The sequence below is a fragment of the Rattus norvegicus genome, chromosome X (assembly GCF_036323735.1).
Source record: "Rattus norvegicus strain BN/NHsdMcwi chromosome X, GRCr8, whole genome shotgun sequence".
NCBI classification, from domain to species: Eukaryota; Metazoa; Chordata; class Mammalia; order Rodentia; family Muridae; genus Rattus; species Rattus norvegicus.
Window position 1 is genome coordinate 126,624,231 of NC_086039.1, and position 21,043 is coordinate 126,645,273.

Here is a 21,043-nt window from a genome sequence, read left to right on the forward strand (position 1 = left end):
TCCTAAGAGGAGTAAGCATTTGATCTTCATCTTCCATCTCCTATTAATAATTTTTCTTTCCTTTTTAGTTTCAGTTCTTGGCTTTGGTAGTAGCATGATTTTTTGAGTGGAATGGAAGTCTAAGCATTTTTCCTCATAACATTTTAAATGCTATGAGAAGGCTCAGTAATATTTCTTCTTTAAATATTTGGTAGAGTTTAGCCATAAAGCTACCTTGTCTTGGACTTTGCTTTGATGGGAGACTACTATTAACACAGCCTTCATATTTGATATTGGTCTGTCAAGATATTCTATGACTCGTAATTCAGTACTGGTAGGTCAAATTTATGAAGGAACTTATTCATTTCTTCTAGATTATTCAATTTATTGATACACAATTTTATAATAGTCTTTATGATCATCTGCAGTGTCCTTTTATGACTCCCTTCCATATTTTACCTTGGTGTTATAAAAGCATCTCAACCTAATCTAATCCAGTTCTCCTATCACATATGTCAAATATGTTTTATCTTCTGTATACTTCTTACTTCCATTCCCTATATTCCCAGTCTATGCTCTCACTATGATTCACATGCATGAACATTGTACTCTTCTATTTGTATTCATGACCTCAAATTTCATCTTGCTTGCTAAACCCAACTTTAGTAGGGATATTAGGTGAACTTTCTAAAGTGTAAATCTACTAAAGTAACTTTTGTGCCTTAACTAATAACCTGTAAATTCCCATTTGCTTTTGGATTATAATTTATCTCCTTACCATGACTTAAAATGGCTCTCATGATCTGTGGCTATTTTTCACCCTTACTTTTTAAAAACTCTTGTATCCTTTATTTTTTTCAGGTACTCATATATATTTGTCTTCTCTGATATACACATGTATTTACTCCTCTATAGAAGGAATAGAGCAGAAACTCAAATGGATAAGCTCACATTGCAAGATGCCACCTCTTAGTGTTAACTGCAAAAATCTGATACTTGCTTGGTGATGTTAGTCCTTCCCATCCTGGAAAATTCATGTGAAAATGTAGTCCAATTTCTGAAGTATAAAATACTTTAGTATGTCATCTGTTTAAAATCAATTGCTTTAATATGGTTCATTATTGTTTAGTTCAGAGAATGATAGCTTAGCAACTTATGTGGTGTAGGTCTAAGAATATCCACATCTCGTCCCATAGAGGAGGGCCCAGGAGCAGCAGGACCGCTGCATCTGAGACACTGCCAGAACCTGACGAGACCTACCGGATAAACAGTTCTCTGCAGCCAAATCCTGTGGGAGGGAGAGCTAAACCTTCAGAGAGGCAGACACGCCTGGGAAACCAGAAGAGACTGCACTCTGCACACATCCCTGACGCCAGAGGAAAACACCAAACGCCATCTGGAACGCTGGTGCACGGAGGCTCCCAAAAAGGGCGGCGCAGATCTTCCTGATTGCTGCCCCCGCAGAGAGCTCGTAGGCAACACCCCGCGAGCAAACTTGAGCCTCGGAACCACAGGTAAGACCAACTTTTCTGCTGCAAGTAACCTGCCATGTCAACTCCAGACACAGGCCCACAGGAACAGCTGAAGACCTGTAGATAGGAAAAACTACACGCCCGAAAGCAGAACACTCTGTCCCCATAACTGGCTGAAAGAAAACAGGAAAACAGGTCTACAGCACTTCTGACACACAGGCTTATAGGACAGTCTAGCACTGTCAGAAATAGCAGAACAAAGTAACACTAGAGATAATCTGATGGCCAGAGGCAAGCGCAGGAACCCAAGCAACAGAAACCAAGACTACATGGCATCATCGGAGCCCAATTCTCCCACCAAAGCAAACATGGAATATCCAAACACACCAGAAAAGCAAGATCTAGTTTCAAAATCATATTTGATCATGATGCTGGAGGACTTCAAGAAAGACGTGAAGAACTCCCTTAGGGAAACACAGGAAAACAATAATAAACAAGTAGAAGCCTACAGAGAGGAATTGCAAAAATCCCTGAAAGAATTCCAGGAAAACACAATCAAACAGTTGAAGGAATTAAAAATGGAAATAGAAGCAATCAAGAAAGAACACATGGAAACAACCCTGGATATAGAAAACCAAAAGAAGAGACAAGGAGCTGTAGATACGAGCTTCACCAACAGAATACAAGAGATGGAAGAGAGAATCTCAGGAGCAGAAGATTCCATAGAAATCATTGACTCAACTGTCAAAGATAATGTAAAGCGGGAAAAGCTACTGGTCCAAAACATACAGGAAATCCAGGACTCAATGAGAAGATCAAACCTAAGGATAATAGGTATAGAAGAGAGTGAAGACTCCCAGCTCAAAGGACCAGTAAATATCTTCAACAAAATCATAGAAGAAAACTTCCCTAATCTAAAAAAAGAGATACCCATAGGCATACAAGAAGCCTACAGAACTCCAAATAGATTGGACCAGAAAAGAAACACATCCTGTCACATAATAGTGAAAACACCAAACGCACAAAATAAAGAAAGAATATTAAAAGCAGTAAGGGAAAAAGGTCAAGTAACATATAAAGGCAGATCTATCAGAATCACACCAGACTTTTCGCCAGAAACTATGAAGGCCAGAAGATCCTGGACAGATGTCATACAGACCCTAAGAGAACACAAATGCCAGCCCAGGTTACTGTATCCTGCAAAACTCTCAATTAACATAGATGGAGAAATCAAGATATTCCATGAAAAAACCAAATTTACACAATATCTTTCTACAAATCCAGCACTACAAAGGATAATAAATGGTAAAGCCCAACATAAGGAGGCAAGCTATACCCTAGAAAAAGCAAGAAACTAATCGTCTTGGCAACAAAACAAAAGAGAAGAAAAGCACACAAACATAACCTCATATCCAAATATGAATATAACAGGAAGCAATAATCACTATTCCTTAATATCTCTCAATATCAATGGCCTCAACTCCCCAATAAAAAGACATAGATTAACAAACTGGATACACAACGAGGACCCTGCATTCTGCTGCCTACAGGAAAGACACCTCAGAGACAAAGACAGACACGACCTCAGAGTGAAAGGCTGGAAAACAACTTTCCAAGCAAATGGTCGGAAGAAGCAAGCTGGAGTAGCCATTCTAATATCAAATAAAATCAATTTTCAACTAAAAGTCATCAAAAAAGATAAGGAAGGACACTTCATATTCATCAAAGGAAAAATCCACCAAGATGAACTCTCAATCCTAAATATCTATGCCCCAAATACAAGGGCACCTACATACGTAAAAGAAACCTTACTAAAGCTCAAAACACACATTGCACCTCACACAATAATAGTAGGATATTTCAACACCCCACTCTCATCAATGGACAGATCAAGGAAACAGAAATTAAACAGAGACGTAGACAGACTAAGAGAAGTCATGAGCCAAAAAGGACTTAACAGATATTTATAGAACATTCTATCCTAAAGCAAAAGGATATACCTTCTTCTCAGCTCCTCATGGTACTTTCTCCAAAATTGACCATATAATTGGTCAAAAAACGGGCCTCAACAGGTACAGAAAGATAGAAATAATCCCATGCGTGCTATCAGACCACAACGGCCTAAAACTGGTCTTCAATAACAATAAGGGAAGTATGCCCACATATACGTGGAAATTGAACAATGCTCTACTCAATGATAACCTGGTCAAGGAAGAAATAAAGAAAGAAATTAAAAACTTTTTAGAATTTAATGAAAATGAAGGTACAACATACCCAAACTTATGGGACACAATGAAAGCTGTGCTAAGAGGAAAACTCATAGTGCTGAGTGCCTGCAGAAAGAAACAGGAGAGAGCATATGTCAGCAGCTTGACAGCACACCTAAAAGCTCTAGAACAAAAAGAAGCAAATACACCCAGGAGGAGTAGAAGGCAGGAAATAATCAAACTCAGAGCTGAAATCAACCAAGTAGAAACAAAAAGGACCATAGAAAGAATCAACAGAACCAAAAGTTGGTTCTTTGAGAAAATCAACAAGATAGATAAACCCTTAGCCAGACTAAGGAGAGGACACAGAGTGTGTGTCCAAATTAACAAAATCAGAAATGAAAAGGGAGACATAACTACAGATTCAGAGGAAATTCAAAAAATCATCAGATCTTACTATAAAAACCTATATTCAACAAAACTTGAAAATCTGCAGGAAATGGACAATTTCCTAGACAGATACCAGGTACCGAAGTTAAATCAGGAACACATAAACCAGTTAAACAACCCCATAACTCCTAAGGAAATAGAAGCAGTCATTAAAGGTCTCCCAACCAAAAAGAGCCCAGGTCCAGACGGGTTTAGTGCAGAATTCTATCAGACCTTTATAGAAGACCTCATACCAATATTATCCAAACTATTCCACAAAATTGAAACAGATGGAGCACTACGGAATTCCTTCTATGAAGCCACAATTACTCTTATACCAAAACCACACAAAGACCCAACAAAGAAAGAGAACTTCAGACTTTTTCCCTTATGAATATCGACGCAAAAATACTCAATAAAATTCTGGCAAACCGAATCCAAGAGCACATCAAAACAATCATCCACCATGATCAAGTAGGCTTCATCCCAGGCATGCAGGGATGGTTTAACATGCGGAAAACCATCAACGTGATCCACTATATAAACAAACTGAAAGAACAAAACCACATGATCATTTCATCAGATGCTGAGAAAGCATTTGACAAAATTCAACACCCCTTCATGATAAAAGTCCTGGAAAGAATAGGCATTTAAGGCCCATGCCTAAACATAGTAAAAGCCATATACAGCAAACCAGTTGCTAACATTAAACTAAATGGAGAGAAACTTGAAGCAATCCCACTAAAATCAGGGACTAGACAAGGCTGCCCACTCTCTCCCTACTTATTCAATCTAGTTCTTGAACTTCTAGCCAGAGCAATCAGACAACAAAAGGAGGTCAAGGGGATACAGATCGGAAAAGAAGAAGTCAAAATGTCACTATTTGCAGATGATATGATAGTATATTTAAGTGATCCCAAAAGTTCCACAAGAGAACTACTAAAGCTGATAAACAACTTCAGCAAAGTGGCTGAGTATAAAATTAACTCAAATAAATCAGTAGCCTTCCTCTACACAAAAGAGAAACAAGCCGAGAAAGAAATTAGGGAAACGACACCCTTCATAATAGACCCAAATAATATAAAGTACCTTGGTGTGACTTTCACCAAGCAAGTAAAAGATTTGTACAATAATATCTTCAAGGCTCTGAAGAAAGAAATCGAAGAAGACCTCAGAAGATGGAAAGATCTCCCATGCTCATGGATTGGCAGGATTAATATAGTAAAAATGGCCATTTTACCAAAAGCAATCTACAGATTCAATGCAATCCCCATCAAAATACCAATCCAATTTTTCAAAGAATTAGACAGAACAATTTGCAAATTCATCTGGAATAACAAAAAACCCAGGATAGCTAAAACTATCCTCAACAATATAAGGACTTCAGGGGGAAATCACTGTTTCTGAACTCAAGCAGTATTACAGAGCAATAATGATAAAAACTGCATGGTATTGGTACAGATACAGACAGACCAATGGAACAGAATTGAAGACCCAGAAATGAACCCCCACACCTATGGGCACTTGATTTTTGACAAAGGAGCCAAAACCATCAAATGGAAAAAAGATCGCATTTCCAGCAAATGGTGCTGGTTCAACTGGAGGTCAACATGTAGAAGAATGCAGATCGATCCATGCTTATCACACTGTACAAAGCTTAAGTCCAAGTGGATCAAGGACCTCCACATCAAACTAGATACACTCCAACTAATAGAAGAAAAACTAGGGCAGCATCTCGAACACATGGGCACTGGAAAAAATTTCCTGAACAAAACACCAATGGCTTATGCTCTAAAATCAAGAATCGACAAATGGGATCTCATTAAACTGCAAAGCTTCTGTAAGGCAAAGGACACTGTGGTTAGGACAAAACGGCAACCAACAGATTGGGAAAAGATCTTCACCAGTCCTACAACAGATAGAAGCCTTATGTCCAAAATATACAAACAACTCAAGAAGTTAGACCGCAGGGAGACAAATAACCCTATTAAAAATGGGGTTCAGAGCTAAACAAAGAATTCACAGCTGAGGAATGCCGAATGGCTGAGAAACACCTAAAAAATGTTCAACATCTTTAGTCATAAGGGAAATGCAAATCAAAACAACCCTGAAATTTCACCTCACACCAGTGAGAATGGCTAAGATCAAAAACTCAGGTGACAGCAGATGCTGGTGAGGATGTGGAGAAAGAGGAACACTCCTCCATTGTTGGTGGGATTGCAGACTGGTACAACCATTCTGGAAATCAGTCTGGAGGTTCCTCAGAAAATTGGACATTGAATTGCCTGAGGATCCAGCTATACCTCTCTTGGGCATATACCCAAAAGATGCCCCAACATATAAAAAAGACACGTGCTCCACTATGTTCATCGCAGCCTTATTTATAATAGCCAGAAGCTGGAAAGAACCCAGATGCCCTTCAACAGAGGAATGGATACAGAAAATGTGGTACATCTACACAATGGAATATTACTCAGCTATCAAAAACAATGACTTCATGAAATTCGTAGGCAAATGGTTGGAACTTGAAAATATCATCCTGAGAGAGGTAACCCAATCACAGAAAAACACACATGGTATGCACTCATTGATAAGTGGCTATTAGCCCAAATGCTTGAATTACCCTAGATGCCTAGAACAAATGAAACTCAAGACGGATGATCAAAATGTGAATGCTTCACTCCTCCTTTAAAAGGGGAACAGGCACAGCCAGAATACAGCAAATATAGAGGCGAATGCCAGCAGCAAACCACTGAACTGAGAATAGGTCCCCTATTGAAGGAATCAGAGAAAGAACTGGAAGAGCTTGAAGGGGCTCGAGACCCCAAAAGTACAACAATGCCAAGCAACCAGAGCTTCCAGGGACTAAGCCACTACCTAAAGACTATACATGGACTGACCCTGGACTCTGACCCCATAGGTAGCAATGAATATCCTAGTAAGAGCACCAGTGGAAGGGGAAGCCCTGGGTCCTGCTAAGACTGAACCCCCAGTGAACTAGTCTATGGGGGGAGGGCGGCAATGGGGGGAGGGTTGGGAGGGGAACACCCATAAGGAAGGGGAGGGGGGAGGGGGATGTTTGCCCGGAAACCGGGAAAGGGAATAACACTCGAAATGTATATAAGAAATACTCAAGTTAATAAAAAAAAAAAATAAAAAAAAAAATAAAAAAAAAAAAAAAAAAAAAAAGGGGAACAGGAATACCCTTGGCAGGGAAGGGAGAGGCAAAGATTAAAACAGAGACTGAAGGAACACCCATTCAGAGCCTGCCCCACATGTGGCCCATACATATACAGCCATCCAATTAGACAAGATGGATGAAGCAAAGAAGTGCAGGCTGACAGGAGCCGGATGTAGATCACTCCTGAGAGACACAGCCAGAATACAGCATACACAGAGGCGAATGCCAGAAGCAAACCACTGAACTGAGAATAGGACCCCCGTTGAAGGAATCAGAGAAAGAACTGGAAGAGCTTGAAGGGGCTCGATACCCCATATGTACAACAATGCCAAGCAACCAGAGCTTCCAGGGACTAAGCCACTACCTAAAGACTATACATGGACTGACCCTGGACTCTGACCTCATAGGTAGCAATGAATATCCTAGTAAGAGCACCAGTGGAAGGGGAAGCCCTGGGTCCTGCTAAGACTGAACCCCCAGTGAACTAGATTGTTGGGGGGAGGGCAGCAATGCGGGGAGGATGGGGAGGGGAACACTCATAAAGAAGGGGAGGGGGAGGGGGATGTTTGTCCTGAAACCGGGAAAGGGAATAACACTCGAAATGTATATAAGAAATACTCAAGTTAATTAAAAAAAAAAAGAATATAAGAATATCCACCTCTCTCTCTCTCTCTCTCTCTCTCTCTCTCTCTCTCCCTCTCTCTCACACACACACACACACTGACAGAAATTGTTTGAAGTCATATATTTATTTATTATTAATTATTTCTTTTTTTTTTACACTCCGGATTTTATTCACCTCCCAGTCCACCCTCGGAGTGTTCCACATCCCATACCTCCTCCCTGCTCCCCTGTCTCCATGAGGATGTCTCCACCCCACCCACCCCACCAGACCTCTAAACTCCCTGGGGCTTCCAGTACTTTGAGGGTTAGGTGCATCTTTTCTGACTGAACTCAGACCTGGAAGTCCTCTGCTTTATGTGTGTTGGGGGCCTCATCTCAGCTGGTATATACTGGTTGGTGACCCAGTGTCTGAGAGATCTCTGGAGAAATATTTCAACTGAATTTGCCAATTGACTTTTGCCATGGTAAAATTTCTTAAGCCCATAAAATTTCAAAATTTCTAAACCACCTTCCTCTTTTCTTATGCCCTCTGTTGGGTACTTATCTATGTCACAGAATCCAATTTTAAGTTTCCCTGTAGCCTAAGAAGTACTTAGTAGGGTGCGTATGTATCGTTTGATGTGAAACAATTGCCACTTAACATGTACTTTCCACACATGTACCCACAAACATGACCTCAAATATACACAAACACACAAATACATTAATAAAATTATTCTTGTGTAACTAATCTCAGTTCAAATTAATAATGTTCATAATAATCCAGTTCTACCAATAGTAATCACCAATCTTTATGTAGAACTTCTAAGCATTATCATGGGTGTTTTGCATGCTATGCCTCATTTAGTTATAAATAAACCCTTATGGATGTATTATCCATATTTCTATTTTTTCAGATTAAACTTAAGCGGATATGTCAATGAATTGGCTAGTATTAAAAGAGATTTTGGTAAATGTGTAATATTCAAAATATTACTTGAGGGGTCATTTAATATTTAAATTTATGAGAAAGTTTCTCCACTTTTTATTTTTACATTAAAACAATATATGATCTTCAATTTTTCCAAATCTAGGACATTCTATGTCTCATTTAATTGCTTCCTTCTAGTGAGGCATCACAATTTGGACCCACAATTATGGGCAAAAGGAACACATCTATTTCTTCTTGACTCCATCATTTTCATCACTTTCTTATTCCCCAATAATAGCCACAGAAATTAGAACAATTTGGGCAAGTATAAAGGAGGGAAATGAAAACTCTAAAATAAGGTGTTATTCAAAGTTTGCTGTAATAGAAATATGAAGCAGGTCTTTGACTCTGTTGAATAGTTTTATTAATAAATACAGTTCACAGAAACAAACTGAATATTTTACTCTTTCCTAATTCTATATTGTTAATAGCTATCTGATTAACATTTCATATATGGGCCATAGAGTGTGCTATGACATCATTTATGGAATTTAATGTTTTAATAGTTACAGTTTTGATACTCCCATCTCTTGAAGGTGGCATGAATCATTACTAATTTCATTGCAAAATCAAAAGGATCATCCTTGTCATTAACTGATGATACTGGGTCTGAATGCTAGAAATGTTTTCTGGATTTGTTTAATGCAGCAGCCCATTTGACCCCTGTTACAATGTATTCATGATTTTCTACTGCCTGTGAGTTTCTATTCTTGCTTATTGAAATTGCTGACTCTGTAGAAATTTGATCAAAACATCAAAGATTGCAGAGAAGCTGTGTTTTGTGCCCTTCGAGCCACTGATGGAGTACCTTAACCTCGCCTTCTCTTGATGTCTTGCATATGGTCATCTGTCTTCCTGACTACTACTTCATATAGCTTATTTGTAAATTCAAGCAAATGTGCTTCTGACTGGCACTGATACATCACTGATGCCAAAATATCAGAGAGGATGAAGCATAAGGACATATTTTTTGATTCAGATGGAAAATATTTCAGATTTATGAGGAAGTCCTGACAATAACCCTTCCATGATATTTTCATATAATCAGAAGCTCTCCATATATCTCTTTACCAAATTTTATGACATCAAAACTTATTCAAAGGAATTATTTTCTTGCTGACTTAAAAGGTTCAGTGGGTAGATGTAAGGCTATAGCTGCTTGGCTGAACACCTCAACTCTGGCTTTTCTCATACTCGATTTCTACTGCTTTCCAATGACCACTTACAGAGGCATTATGCACAGAACACCTATTGATGTCCCATTGATATTGATGTGATTTTCCCTGGTGGATTGAGAGCAACCCAGCATACAGTCATTAGTATGTAAAGGTTCTGTATAATGGATAATAGAGGAAAATGAAATAGCAGAAAGGAATTTGCACGGGAAACAGAAAGCAGTAATAGTTTCAGTGAAAGATATTCTTGTGTTATACAGCAAATGCAAAGGGGACTGAAAAAAAGACAACTCTTACAGGCCCCAAAAGAGTGGAGGGTGAAATGGTTTCATATTTTGAAGTATAATAGTGTTTTATTTCAACCATAGAAAGCCATTTAAAAATCATCTTATATAATATAGTTCTTATGTGGCATCTTTCACTTGAATGTGAATTTATGAATTCTTAAGTTACTTTCCTGAGATGGTCAGCAATAGGGCAGTAATAAGATAAATCCAGCAAGACAGCTTTTTTTTTGTACTTGGTTTTGAACCTAAGGCCTCAAACATGCTAGGCAAGCATGCCACCATCGAGCTATATAACACCGAGCTTTAGGCAGATGTATTTCCTAATTTATCAAAGGTCAAGAAGCAAGTCACAATGTTCACTGTAAGAAAACTCCTTTTGAACCCATTCTCTGTACTAGATTAGCACTTTGGATGAAAAACATCACAGTAAATATTTTCAAAAGATACCTCTTAATGAATCAAACCACTTAACTCTACTTACCATTGTAAGACATAACATGGTATATCTAGTTTAATTTTAAAACAGCCAGGTCGATTTATTTAGTAAACTAAAATGTTTACTTGTATGCTATAAAGGAAGTTAGGTCTAATGTTAAAAACATTCTTTATGGGTGTGCTCTGTCATTAAACATAAATAAACAATTAGCAATATGCTTAACTATTTGGACCCAATGAACAAAAATAACAAGTGAATATTAGAATTGTATTAATAGTTTACCATTATAAACTTCTTCTTAAAATATTTCCTGTTCCATGTAGTTTGATTTTTATTCATTCATTTATTTCTTCTCATAATACTTCTATAAGGGCTACTTAAAGCACATTTTACCCATGAGTAACTGAAGATCTGAACAGCTTAAATGATTCACTCATGGCAAGATGTATAGAAAGTAGCAGGAAATTTCAAATCTATGCTGATAACTATTGTAGTATGTTACCATCTGTCATGTTAAAATAATATTCTATATAAATATCACTCTCTGAAATGACTACAAGCAACATGAAAAAGATAAACCACTGAGTCTTACATTATATAATAAAATTTCTGACGTAAGTACCACATCTTATATAAATTTAAATAGAAATATAGACTTAAAGATAATGTGAACTTATAATTAACACACATTCATATCATCTAAATTTATTTGTATTAGGTGTTTAATCTTATATGTAAAAACATTACTTCCATATACTAAAGTGAACAGAAACTAACACATATAATGGCAGGTTGATTTCATAATTCAGCAAGAACATTTTGAAGGCTCTTTATGGTACTGGAACATCTCAGATTACTCATTTGTATCTTTTCTTTTTAACATTTATTTACTGTAGTTGTGTGTTTGTGTGTGGACACGTATGCCATGTTATGCCTGCGGAGGTCATAAGACAACTTGTAGGATAAAGTTATCTCCTCACACAAAATGGATTGAGGGCATTGAGCTCCGATGTCTCTTCATCCTAAGCCATCTTGTTGGTCCCTATTGTTTTATTGTAAATGAGTTCATGATTAAATCTACTGGAACTGCAATTCGTCCTTATCCTTTCATCTCATCAAAAGTATCTCTCATTACAAATCATTGTAAACTAAGTAAATATACGATGCAAGCATTGAGTGAAACACGATATATGAGAAATATTTGTGACATAATAATAGAATATCGATTGCTTGGGGGGAATCCACTTCCCTTGCCATGGATTCATACTAAATCCTTGGTCATGGAGACCATCAGAGGGCATGTCTCTTTATTGCTGACATCATAGTAATAGTTCTTCAAAAGTAATCTGTTTGCTTGCTTACATCCTCTTACTCTATAGCTCTTGGAGAAAGTGGATATGAGAAGTCTTGGATCTGTTAGCACTTTCAAAAAATAGGAACTAACCAAGCATGCTTTGTTATTTATAGTTACGAGAAATTTTAAGTCTTTTTTTATTCACTTTTCAGAATCATATTTGTTATATCTCAATGAATAATTCTGCCTCAGTTGGGAAATGAAGTTTCAGGTTAAAACTGCAAAGAAGTTGCTAATGGCATATCTAGATAGATTTGTTTCATCAGGATATTCCATCTATTCTTGGAATAAGTCTTTCAAAAAGCATGTTTCTTAAAGTATTTACATTTTAAACTGGCAGAACCACTGAAGCACAGAAATTAATATTCAGTCAAAATAAAATGCCATCCAGAAAAATCCATACAATTTTCTATTAGGTGTGGGTGACTTTAATCAGAGTGACTGAAGAACATGTTTTCCCTGAAAAGACTATGCACAATTATAGTTCCAAGTTCATGAGCCACACACTTTCCAACTTTCTGTGTGAAAATAAGGTGCATGTTTTGGTTTCTGTGAATCTTTGGGAAGATATTGTACACGAAATTTTATGAAAGCACTCAAATAAGTATTTCTTTAATGAAATTGCTATCTTAAGATTCAATACCCATATTACTGTGTATGCATAGTTTAAGAAGCTATTGCAGATTAGTACTTATGTCTTTTAATGAGAAAACCATAACAACTATTTAATTGAAACGAACATGGCTAACTACAGTAACCACAATCAATAAGAATGTGTTACTACTGCAAATATTTCTTCTCAAAGAGTGCTCCTCCCACACCAACAATAGTGCTTAAGGTTAGGGATTAGAGAAAAAAAAAGCCTAACTAGAAATCCATTTGTTATTACAGCAGTTAGCTATGCTACAAATTTGTGCATCCCAGCATTGAGAGTGAATTCCTACCCCACTGCAAACAAAGCAAGCAGGTTCAAAAAGAAAACTGAGACATAGAATAAAGGGCTTACCAATTACATAGGCTAGTAACAAGGCCAACGTCACTGTGATTGCAGTGGCACTCAAGGCTGTACACTTCCAGTTGCAGCATCTATACGGTTTGTTAAACGTGAAGGCAGGTCGGGAAAACGTGCTTCGAGGCAGTGGCCTGGGAGGTGGTGAGTAGACAGTATTGGAAGTCAGAGGGTAGTTCTGACTGGCTGCACTGAAGATAGCAGAGGAACCAGATCCATGTTTGAACAGGAAATGCCTAATAGGAGAAAACAGAAAAAAAATTTTTTCCTATAAATACCAGAGCAAATTGCTACAAAACCCACAAACACTACTGATTTCAAACTGCCATGCTATGGACGAAAACGAGGCTAGACAAAATTTTCATGTAATCCAGAGTTAGCTGAATTATCTTTGGTGTCTTTGCCATCTCTTTTGCCTCCTCCTCTTCTGTGTCACCTTGTCCCCCTCACTCCCTCCTTTCCTTCCTTCCTTTCTTGCTGACAAGTAAATGTTGCTGTTACAGAGTTGATATTCACTCTGCTTTTCTCATTTCTTAATCATGATTCTGAAGAGGTGACTGCATTGTATCATCATATTTTGCTAATTAGAACATTCTAGATATCAGTGTATCTTTGCTGAGATTTCATAAATGCAATCACTCAAGCAACCCACGCCCTATCCAAACATAGAACAGTTCCATAACTCCTGGAATTCTAACTTATTTTTTTCAAAGCAAATTTCTACCTCCACTCCCAGAGACAAATTCAATGCTACAGTTTATCACCATACATTCATTATGCCTGCTGTAGAAGAACTTCATGCAAGTGGACTCGTGGTGCTATTATATTATATTCCTACAGAATGGTCACAGGTTGCTCATAATTATTATTATAACTGGATCTCTCATAAACAGTAGTGATACATTCATAAATAAGGACTTAAGAAAGACAGATCTATGTGTTTTGTTCCATAATCTACCCTTAGTAGGTGCTACGTGCCATGCGTTCTATTATGTATTCATTACTGTATACATTCTTTATGTGTGGAAAACAGGCTATGCTATCTTCCTCACTGAACATTTAAGAATGAGTAGGCAAACATAGATTAAACAACTTGTTCAAATTCACTCGCCACACAGGTGACAGAGCTAGAATCAGCATACAGGGCATCCAGGCTTCTAAGTCCTGAATCTTAAGCACTCTACTGTGCCCTCTATGGCAGTAAAATGCATTGCTAAACAAAGCACATTCTGGTGCTGAATTTTAATGGATGGTATAAAACCTCTCAGTAAGGGAAAAGTCAACATCACCTTGCAACATATGCCCAAATGCATAAGATTCATTTCCAGCTTCCACATTGGAAGGAAAAGAAACATGTTCATTTAAAGAAAAGAACCCCAACAGAGTAAAAATGTTGACAATAGGGAATTTTGCTTGAGTATCATGGAAGTTAACTGTTTTCTAAAAGGCTGGGTTCTGAATGATATTGAGATCCCTGTGTCTTTCTGGAGGGCAACTTAACACCATATACCAAGATATTTTAAATATATATTTGCTTATGTAATAATTATGGTCGTAGGAGTTTTTCCTCAGGAAATGATGTTTGTGACAATTTATTCAAAAACTCATTCATTACAGTGATATTTATAATAACCAAAATAACCTACTCATATCTCTAATAATTGGTATTTCATTAAGTAATTTTAAAAGTACATGATTCACGGGCATTACAAATTGTGCTGTAAACATACTTAATCACTAAGAAAAGCATTTACATATAGGACTAAGGGAAAGAAGCCAGGCCTCAAAACAAAAAATATAATTTTTTAAATAGAAAGGAATGATATTTGTAGATAAAACAGTAACTTTAAAAAGTATGGGTATTTTATTAATGAAAAATGTTCTTGATCTCATATCAGATTTATTTTTTTTTTTATTTACTTGAGTATTTCTTATATACATTTCGAGTGTTATTCCCTTTCCCGGTTTCCGGGCAAACATCCCCCTCCCCCCTCCCCTTCCTTATGGGTGTTCCCCTCCCAACCCTCCCCCCATTGCCGCCCTCCCCCCATAGACTAGTTCACTGGGGGTTCAGTCTTAGCAGGACCCAGGGCTTCCCCTTCATCTGGTGCTCTTACTAGGATATTCATTGCTACCTATGGGGTCAGAGTCCAGGGTCAGTCCATGTATAGTCTTTAGGTAGTGGCTTAGTCCCTGGAAGCTCTGGTTGCTTGGCATTGTTGTACTTTTGGGGTCTCGAGCCCCTTCAAGCTCTTCCAGTTCTTTCTCTGATTCCTTCAATAGGGGACCTATTCTCAGTTCAGTGGTTTGCTGCTGGCATTCGCCTCTATATTTGCTGTATTCTGGCTGTGTCTCTCAGGAGCTATATACATCCGGCTCCTGTCGGTCTGCACTTCTTTGCTTCATCCATCTTGTCTAATTGGGTGGCTGTATATGTATGGGCCACATGTGGGGCAGGCTCTGAATGGGTGTTCCTTCAGTCTCTGTTTTAATCTTTGCCTCTCCCTTCCCTGCCAAGGGTATTCTTTTTCCTCATTTAAAGAAGGAGTGAAGCATTCACATTTTGATCATCCGTCTTGAGTTTCGTTTGTTCTAGGGATCTAGGGTAATTCAAGCATTTGGGCTAATAGCCACTTATCAATGAGTGCATACCATGTATGTCTTTCTGTGATTGGGTTAGCTCACTCAGGATAATATTTTCCAGTTCCAACCATTTGCCTACGAATTTCATAAACTCGTTGTTTTTGATAGCTGAGTAATATTCCATTGTGTAGATGTACCACATTTTCTGTATCCATTCCTCTGTTGAAGGGCATCTGGGTTCTTTCCATTTTCTGGCTATTATAAATAAGGCTGCGATGAACATAGTGGAGCACGTGTCTCTTTTATATGTTGAGGCATCTTTTGGGTATATGCCCAAGAGAGGTATAGCTGGATCCTCAGGCAGTTCAATGTCCAATTTTCTGAGGAACCTCCAGACTGATTTCCAGAATGGTTTTACCAGGCTGCAATCCCACCAACAATGGAGGAGTGTTCCTCTTTCTCCACATCCTCGCCAGCATCTGCTGTCACCTGAGTTTTTGATCTTAGCCAATTGCACTGGTGTGAGGTGAAATCTCAGGGTTGTTTTGATTTGCATTTCCCTTATGACTAAAGATGTTGAACATTTCTTTAGGTGTTTCTCAGCCATTCGGCATTCCTCAGCTGTGAATTCTTTGTTTAGCTCTGAACCCCATTTTTTAATAGGGTTATTTGTTTCCCTGCGGTCTAACTTCTTGAGTTCTTTGTATATTTTGGAAATAAGGCCTCTATCTGTTGTAGGATTGGTGAAGATCTTTTCCCAATCTGTTGGTTGCCGTTTTGTCCTAACCACAGTGTCCTTTGCCTTACAGAAGCTTTGCAGTTTTATGAGATCCCATTTGTCGATTCTTGATCTTAGAGCATAAGCCATTGGTGTTTTGTTCAGGAAATTTTTTCCAGTGCCCATGTGTTCCAGATGCTTCCCTAGTTTTTCTTCTATTAGTTTGAGTGTGTCTGGTTTGATGTGGAGGTCCTTGATCCACTTGGACTTAAGCTTTGTACAGGGTGATAAGGATGGATCGATCTGCATTCTTCTACATGTTGCCCTCCAGTTGAACCAGCACCATTTGCTGAAAATGCTATCTTTTTTCCATTGGATGGTTTTGGCTCCTTTGTCAAAAATCAAGTGACCATAGGTGTGTGGGTTCATTTCTGGGTCTTCAATTCTATTCCATTGGTCTATCTGTCTGTCTCTGTACCAATACCATGCAGTTTTTATCACTATTGCTCTGTAATACTGCTTGAGTTCAGGGATAGTGATTCCCCCTGAAGTCCTTTTATTGTTGAGGATAGCTTTAGCTATCCTGGGTTTTTTGTTATTCCAGATGAATTTGCAAATTGTTCTGTCTAACTCTTTGAAGAATTGGATTGGTATTTTGATGGGGATTGCATTGAATCTGTAGATTGCTTTTGGTAAAATGGCCATTTTTACCATATTAATCCTGCCTATCCATGAGCATGGGAGATCTTTCCATCTTCTGAGGTCTTCTTCAATTTCTTTCCTCAGTGTCTTGAAGTTCTTATTGTACAGATCTTTTACTTGCTTGGTTAAAGTCACACCGAGGTACTTTATATTATTTGGGTCTATTATGAAGGGTGTCGTTTCCCTAATTTCTTTCTCGGCTTGTTTCTCTTTTGTATAGAGGAAGGCAACTGATTTATTTGAGTTAATTTTATACCCAGCCACTTTGCTGAAGTTGTTTATCAGCTTTAGTAGTTCTCTGGTGGAACTTTTGGGATCACTTAAATATACTATCATGTCATCTGCAAATAGTGATATTTTGACCTCTTCTTTTCCGATCTGTATCCCTTTGATCTCCTTTTGTTGTCTGATTGCTCTGGCTAGAACTTCAAGAACTATATTGAATAAGTAGGGAGAGAGTGGGCAGCCTTGTCTAGTCCCTGATTTTAGTGGGATTGCTTCAAGTTTCTCTCCATTTAGTTTAATGTTAGCAACTGGTTTGCTGTATATGGCTTTTACTATGTTTAGGTATGGGCCTTGAATTCCTATTCTTTCCAGGACTTTTATCATGAAGGGGTGTTGAATTTTGTCAAATGCTTTCTCAGCATCTAATGAAATGATCATGTGGTTCTGTTCTTTCAGTTTGTTTATATAATGGATCACGTTGATGGTTTTCCGTATATTAAACCATCCCTGCATGCCTGGGATGAAGCCTACTTGATCATGGTGGATGATTGTTTTGATGTGCTCTTGGATTCGGTTTGCCAGAATTTTATTGAGTATTTTTGCGTCGATATTCATAAGGGAAATTGGTCTGAAGTTCTCTTTCTTTGTTGTGTCTTTGTGTGGTTTAGGTATAAGAGTAATTGTGGCTTCGTAGAAGGAATTCGGTAGGGCTCCATCTGTTTCAATTTTGTGGAATAGTTTGGATAATATTGGTATGAGGTCTTCTATGAAGGTTTGATAGAATTCTGCACTAAACCCGTCTGGACCTGGGCTCTTTTTGGTTGGGAGACCTTTAATGACTGCTTCTATTTCCTTAGGAGTTATGGGGTTGTTTAACTGGTTTATCTGTTCCTGATTTAACTTCGATACCTGGTATCTGTCTAGGAAATTGTCCATTTCCTGAAGATTTTCAAATTTTGTTGAATATAGGTTTTTATAGTAAGATCTGATGATTTTTTGAATTTCCTCCGAATCTGTAGTTATGTCTCCCTTTTCATTTCTGATTTTGTTAATTTGGACACACTCTCTGTGTCCTCTCGTTAGTCTGGCTAAGGGTTTATCTATCTTGTTGATTTTCTCAAAGAACCAACTTTTGGTTCTGTTGATTCTTTCTATGGTCCTTTTTGTTTCTACTTGGTTGATTTCAGCTCTGAGTTTGATTATTTCCTGCCTTCTACTCCTCCTGGGTGTATTTGCTTCTTTTTGTTCTAGAGCTTTTAGGTGTGCTGTCAAGCTGCTGACATATGCTCTTTCCTGTTTCTTTCTGCAGGCACTCAGCGCTATGAGTTTTCCTCTTAGCACAGCTTTCATTGTGTCCCATAAGTTTGAGTATGTTGTATCTTCATTTTCATTAAATTCTAAGAAGTTTTTAATTTCTTTCTTTATTTCTTCCTTGACCAGGTTATCATTGAGTAGAGCATTGTTCAATTTCCACGTATATGTGGGCATTCTTCCCTTATTGTTATTGAAGACCAGTTTTAGGCCGTGGTGGTCCGATAGCACGCATGGGATTATTTCTATCTTTCTGTACCTGTTGAGGCCCGTTTTTTGACCAATTATATGGTCAATTTTGGAGAAAGTACCATGAGGAGCTGAGAAGAAGGTATATCCTTTTGCTTTAGGATAGAATGTTCTATAAATATCCGTTAAGTCCATTTGGCTCATGACTTCTCTTAGTCTGTCTACATCACTGTTTAATTTCTGTTTCCATGATCTGTCCATTGATGAGAGTGGGGTGTTGAAATCTCCCACTATTATTGTGTGAGGTGCAATGTGTGTTTTGAGCTTTAGTAAGGTTTCTTTTACATATGTAGGTGCCCTTGTATTTGGGGCATAGATATTTAGGATTGAGACTTCATCTTGGTGGATTTTTCCTTTGATGAATATGAAGTGTCCTTCCTTATCTTTTTTGATGACTTTTAGTTGGAAATTGATTTTATTTGATATTAGAATGGCTACTCCAGCTTGCTTCTTCTGACCATTTGCTTGGAAAGTTGTTTTCCAGCCTTTCACTCTGAGATAGTGTCTGTCTTTGTCTCTGAGGTGTGTTTCCTGTAGGCAGCAGAATGCAGGGTCCTCGTTGCGTATCCAGTTTGTTAATCTATGTCTTTTTATTGGGGAGTTGAGGCCATTGATATTGAGAGATATTAAGGAATAGTGATTATTGCTTCCCGTTATATTCATATTTGATGTGAGGTTATGTTTGTGTGCTTTCATTCTCTTTGTTTTGTTGCCAAGACGATTAGTTTCTTGCTTCTTCTAGGGTATATCTTGCCTCCTTATGTTGGGCTTTACCATTTATTATCTTTTGTAGTACTGGATTTGTAGAAAGATATTGTGCAAATTTGGTTTTGTCATGGAATATCTTGGTTTCTCCATCAATGTTAATTGAGAGTTTTGCTGGATACAGTAATCTGGGCTGGCATTTGTGTTCTCTTAGGGTCTGTATAACATCAGTCCAGGATCTTCTGGCCTTCATAGTTTCTGGCGAGAAGTCTGGTGTGATTCTGATAGGTCTCCCTTTATATGTTACTTGACCTTTTTCCCTTACTGCTTTTAATATTCTTTCTTTATTTTGTGCGTTTGGTGTTTTGACAATTATGTGACGGGAGGTGTTTCTTTTCTGGTCCAATCTATTTGGAGTTCTGTAGGCTTCCTGTATGTCTATGGGTATCTCTTTTTTTAGGTTAGGGAAGTTTTCTTCTATGATTTTGTTGAAGATATTTACTGGTCCTTTGAGCTGGGAGTCTTCACTCTCTTCTATACCTATTATCCTTAGGTTTGATCTTCTCATTGAGTCCTGGATTTCCTGTATGTTTTGGACCAGTAGCTTTTTCCGCTTTACATTATCTTTGACAGTTGAGTCAATGATTTCTATGGAATCTTCTGCTCCTGAGATTCTCTCTTCCATCTCTTGTATTCTGTTGGTGAAGCTTGTATCTACAGCTCCTTGTCTCTTCTTTTGGTTTTCTATATCCAGGGTTGTTTCCATGTGTTCTTTCTTGATTGCTTCTATTTCCATTTTTAATTCCTTCAACTGTTTGATTGTGTTTTCCTGGAATTCTTTCAGGGATTTTTGCGTTTCCTCTCTGTAGGCTTTTACTTGTTTATTAATGTTTTCCTGTGCTTCCCTAAGTGTGTTCAGGTCTTTCCTGAAGTCCTCCAGCATCATGATCAAATATGATTTTGAAACTAGATCTTGCTTTTCTGGTGTGTTTGGATATTCCATGTTTGTTTTGGTGGGAGAATTGGGCTCCGATGATGGCATGTAGTCTTGGTTTCTGTTGCTTGGGTTCCTGCGCTTGCCTCTCGCCATCAGATTATCTCTAGTGTTACTTTGTTCTGCTATTTCTGACAGTGGCTAGACTGTCCTATAAGCCTGTGTGTCAGGAGTGCTGTAGACCTGTTTTCCTCTCTTTCAGTCAGTTATGGGGACAGAGTGTTCTGCTTTCGGGCGTGTAGTTTTTCCTCTCTACAGGTCTTCAGCTGTTCCTGTGGGCCTGTGTCTTGAGTTCACCAGGCAGCTTTCTTGCAGCAGAAAATTTGGTCTTACCTGTGGTCACGAGGCTCAGGTTTGCTCGTGGGGTGCTGTCCAGGGGCTCTCTGCAGCGGCAGCAACCAGGAAGACCTGTGCCGCCCCTTCCGGGAGCTTC

The 21,043-nt window shown here is 38.2% G+C and overlaps 1 protein-coding gene across 8 annotated transcripts in view; it reads right to left on the reverse strand.

The window, feature by feature from the left end:
• Tenm1 (teneurin transmembrane protein 1) overlaps positions 1–21,043 on the reverse strand; it is an 889,770-nt gene that overhangs the window by 358,263 nt on the left and 510,464 nt on the right. For all 8 annotated transcript variants that reach the window (XM_063280507.1, XM_063280510.1, XM_039100433.2 and 5 more), the window contains one exon: positions 13,121–13,359. In XM_063280507.1, coding sequence (XP_063136577.1) covers positions 13,121–13,359 — 239 coding nt within the window. The remainder of the gene's footprint in view (positions 1–13,120; positions 13,360–21,043) is intronic.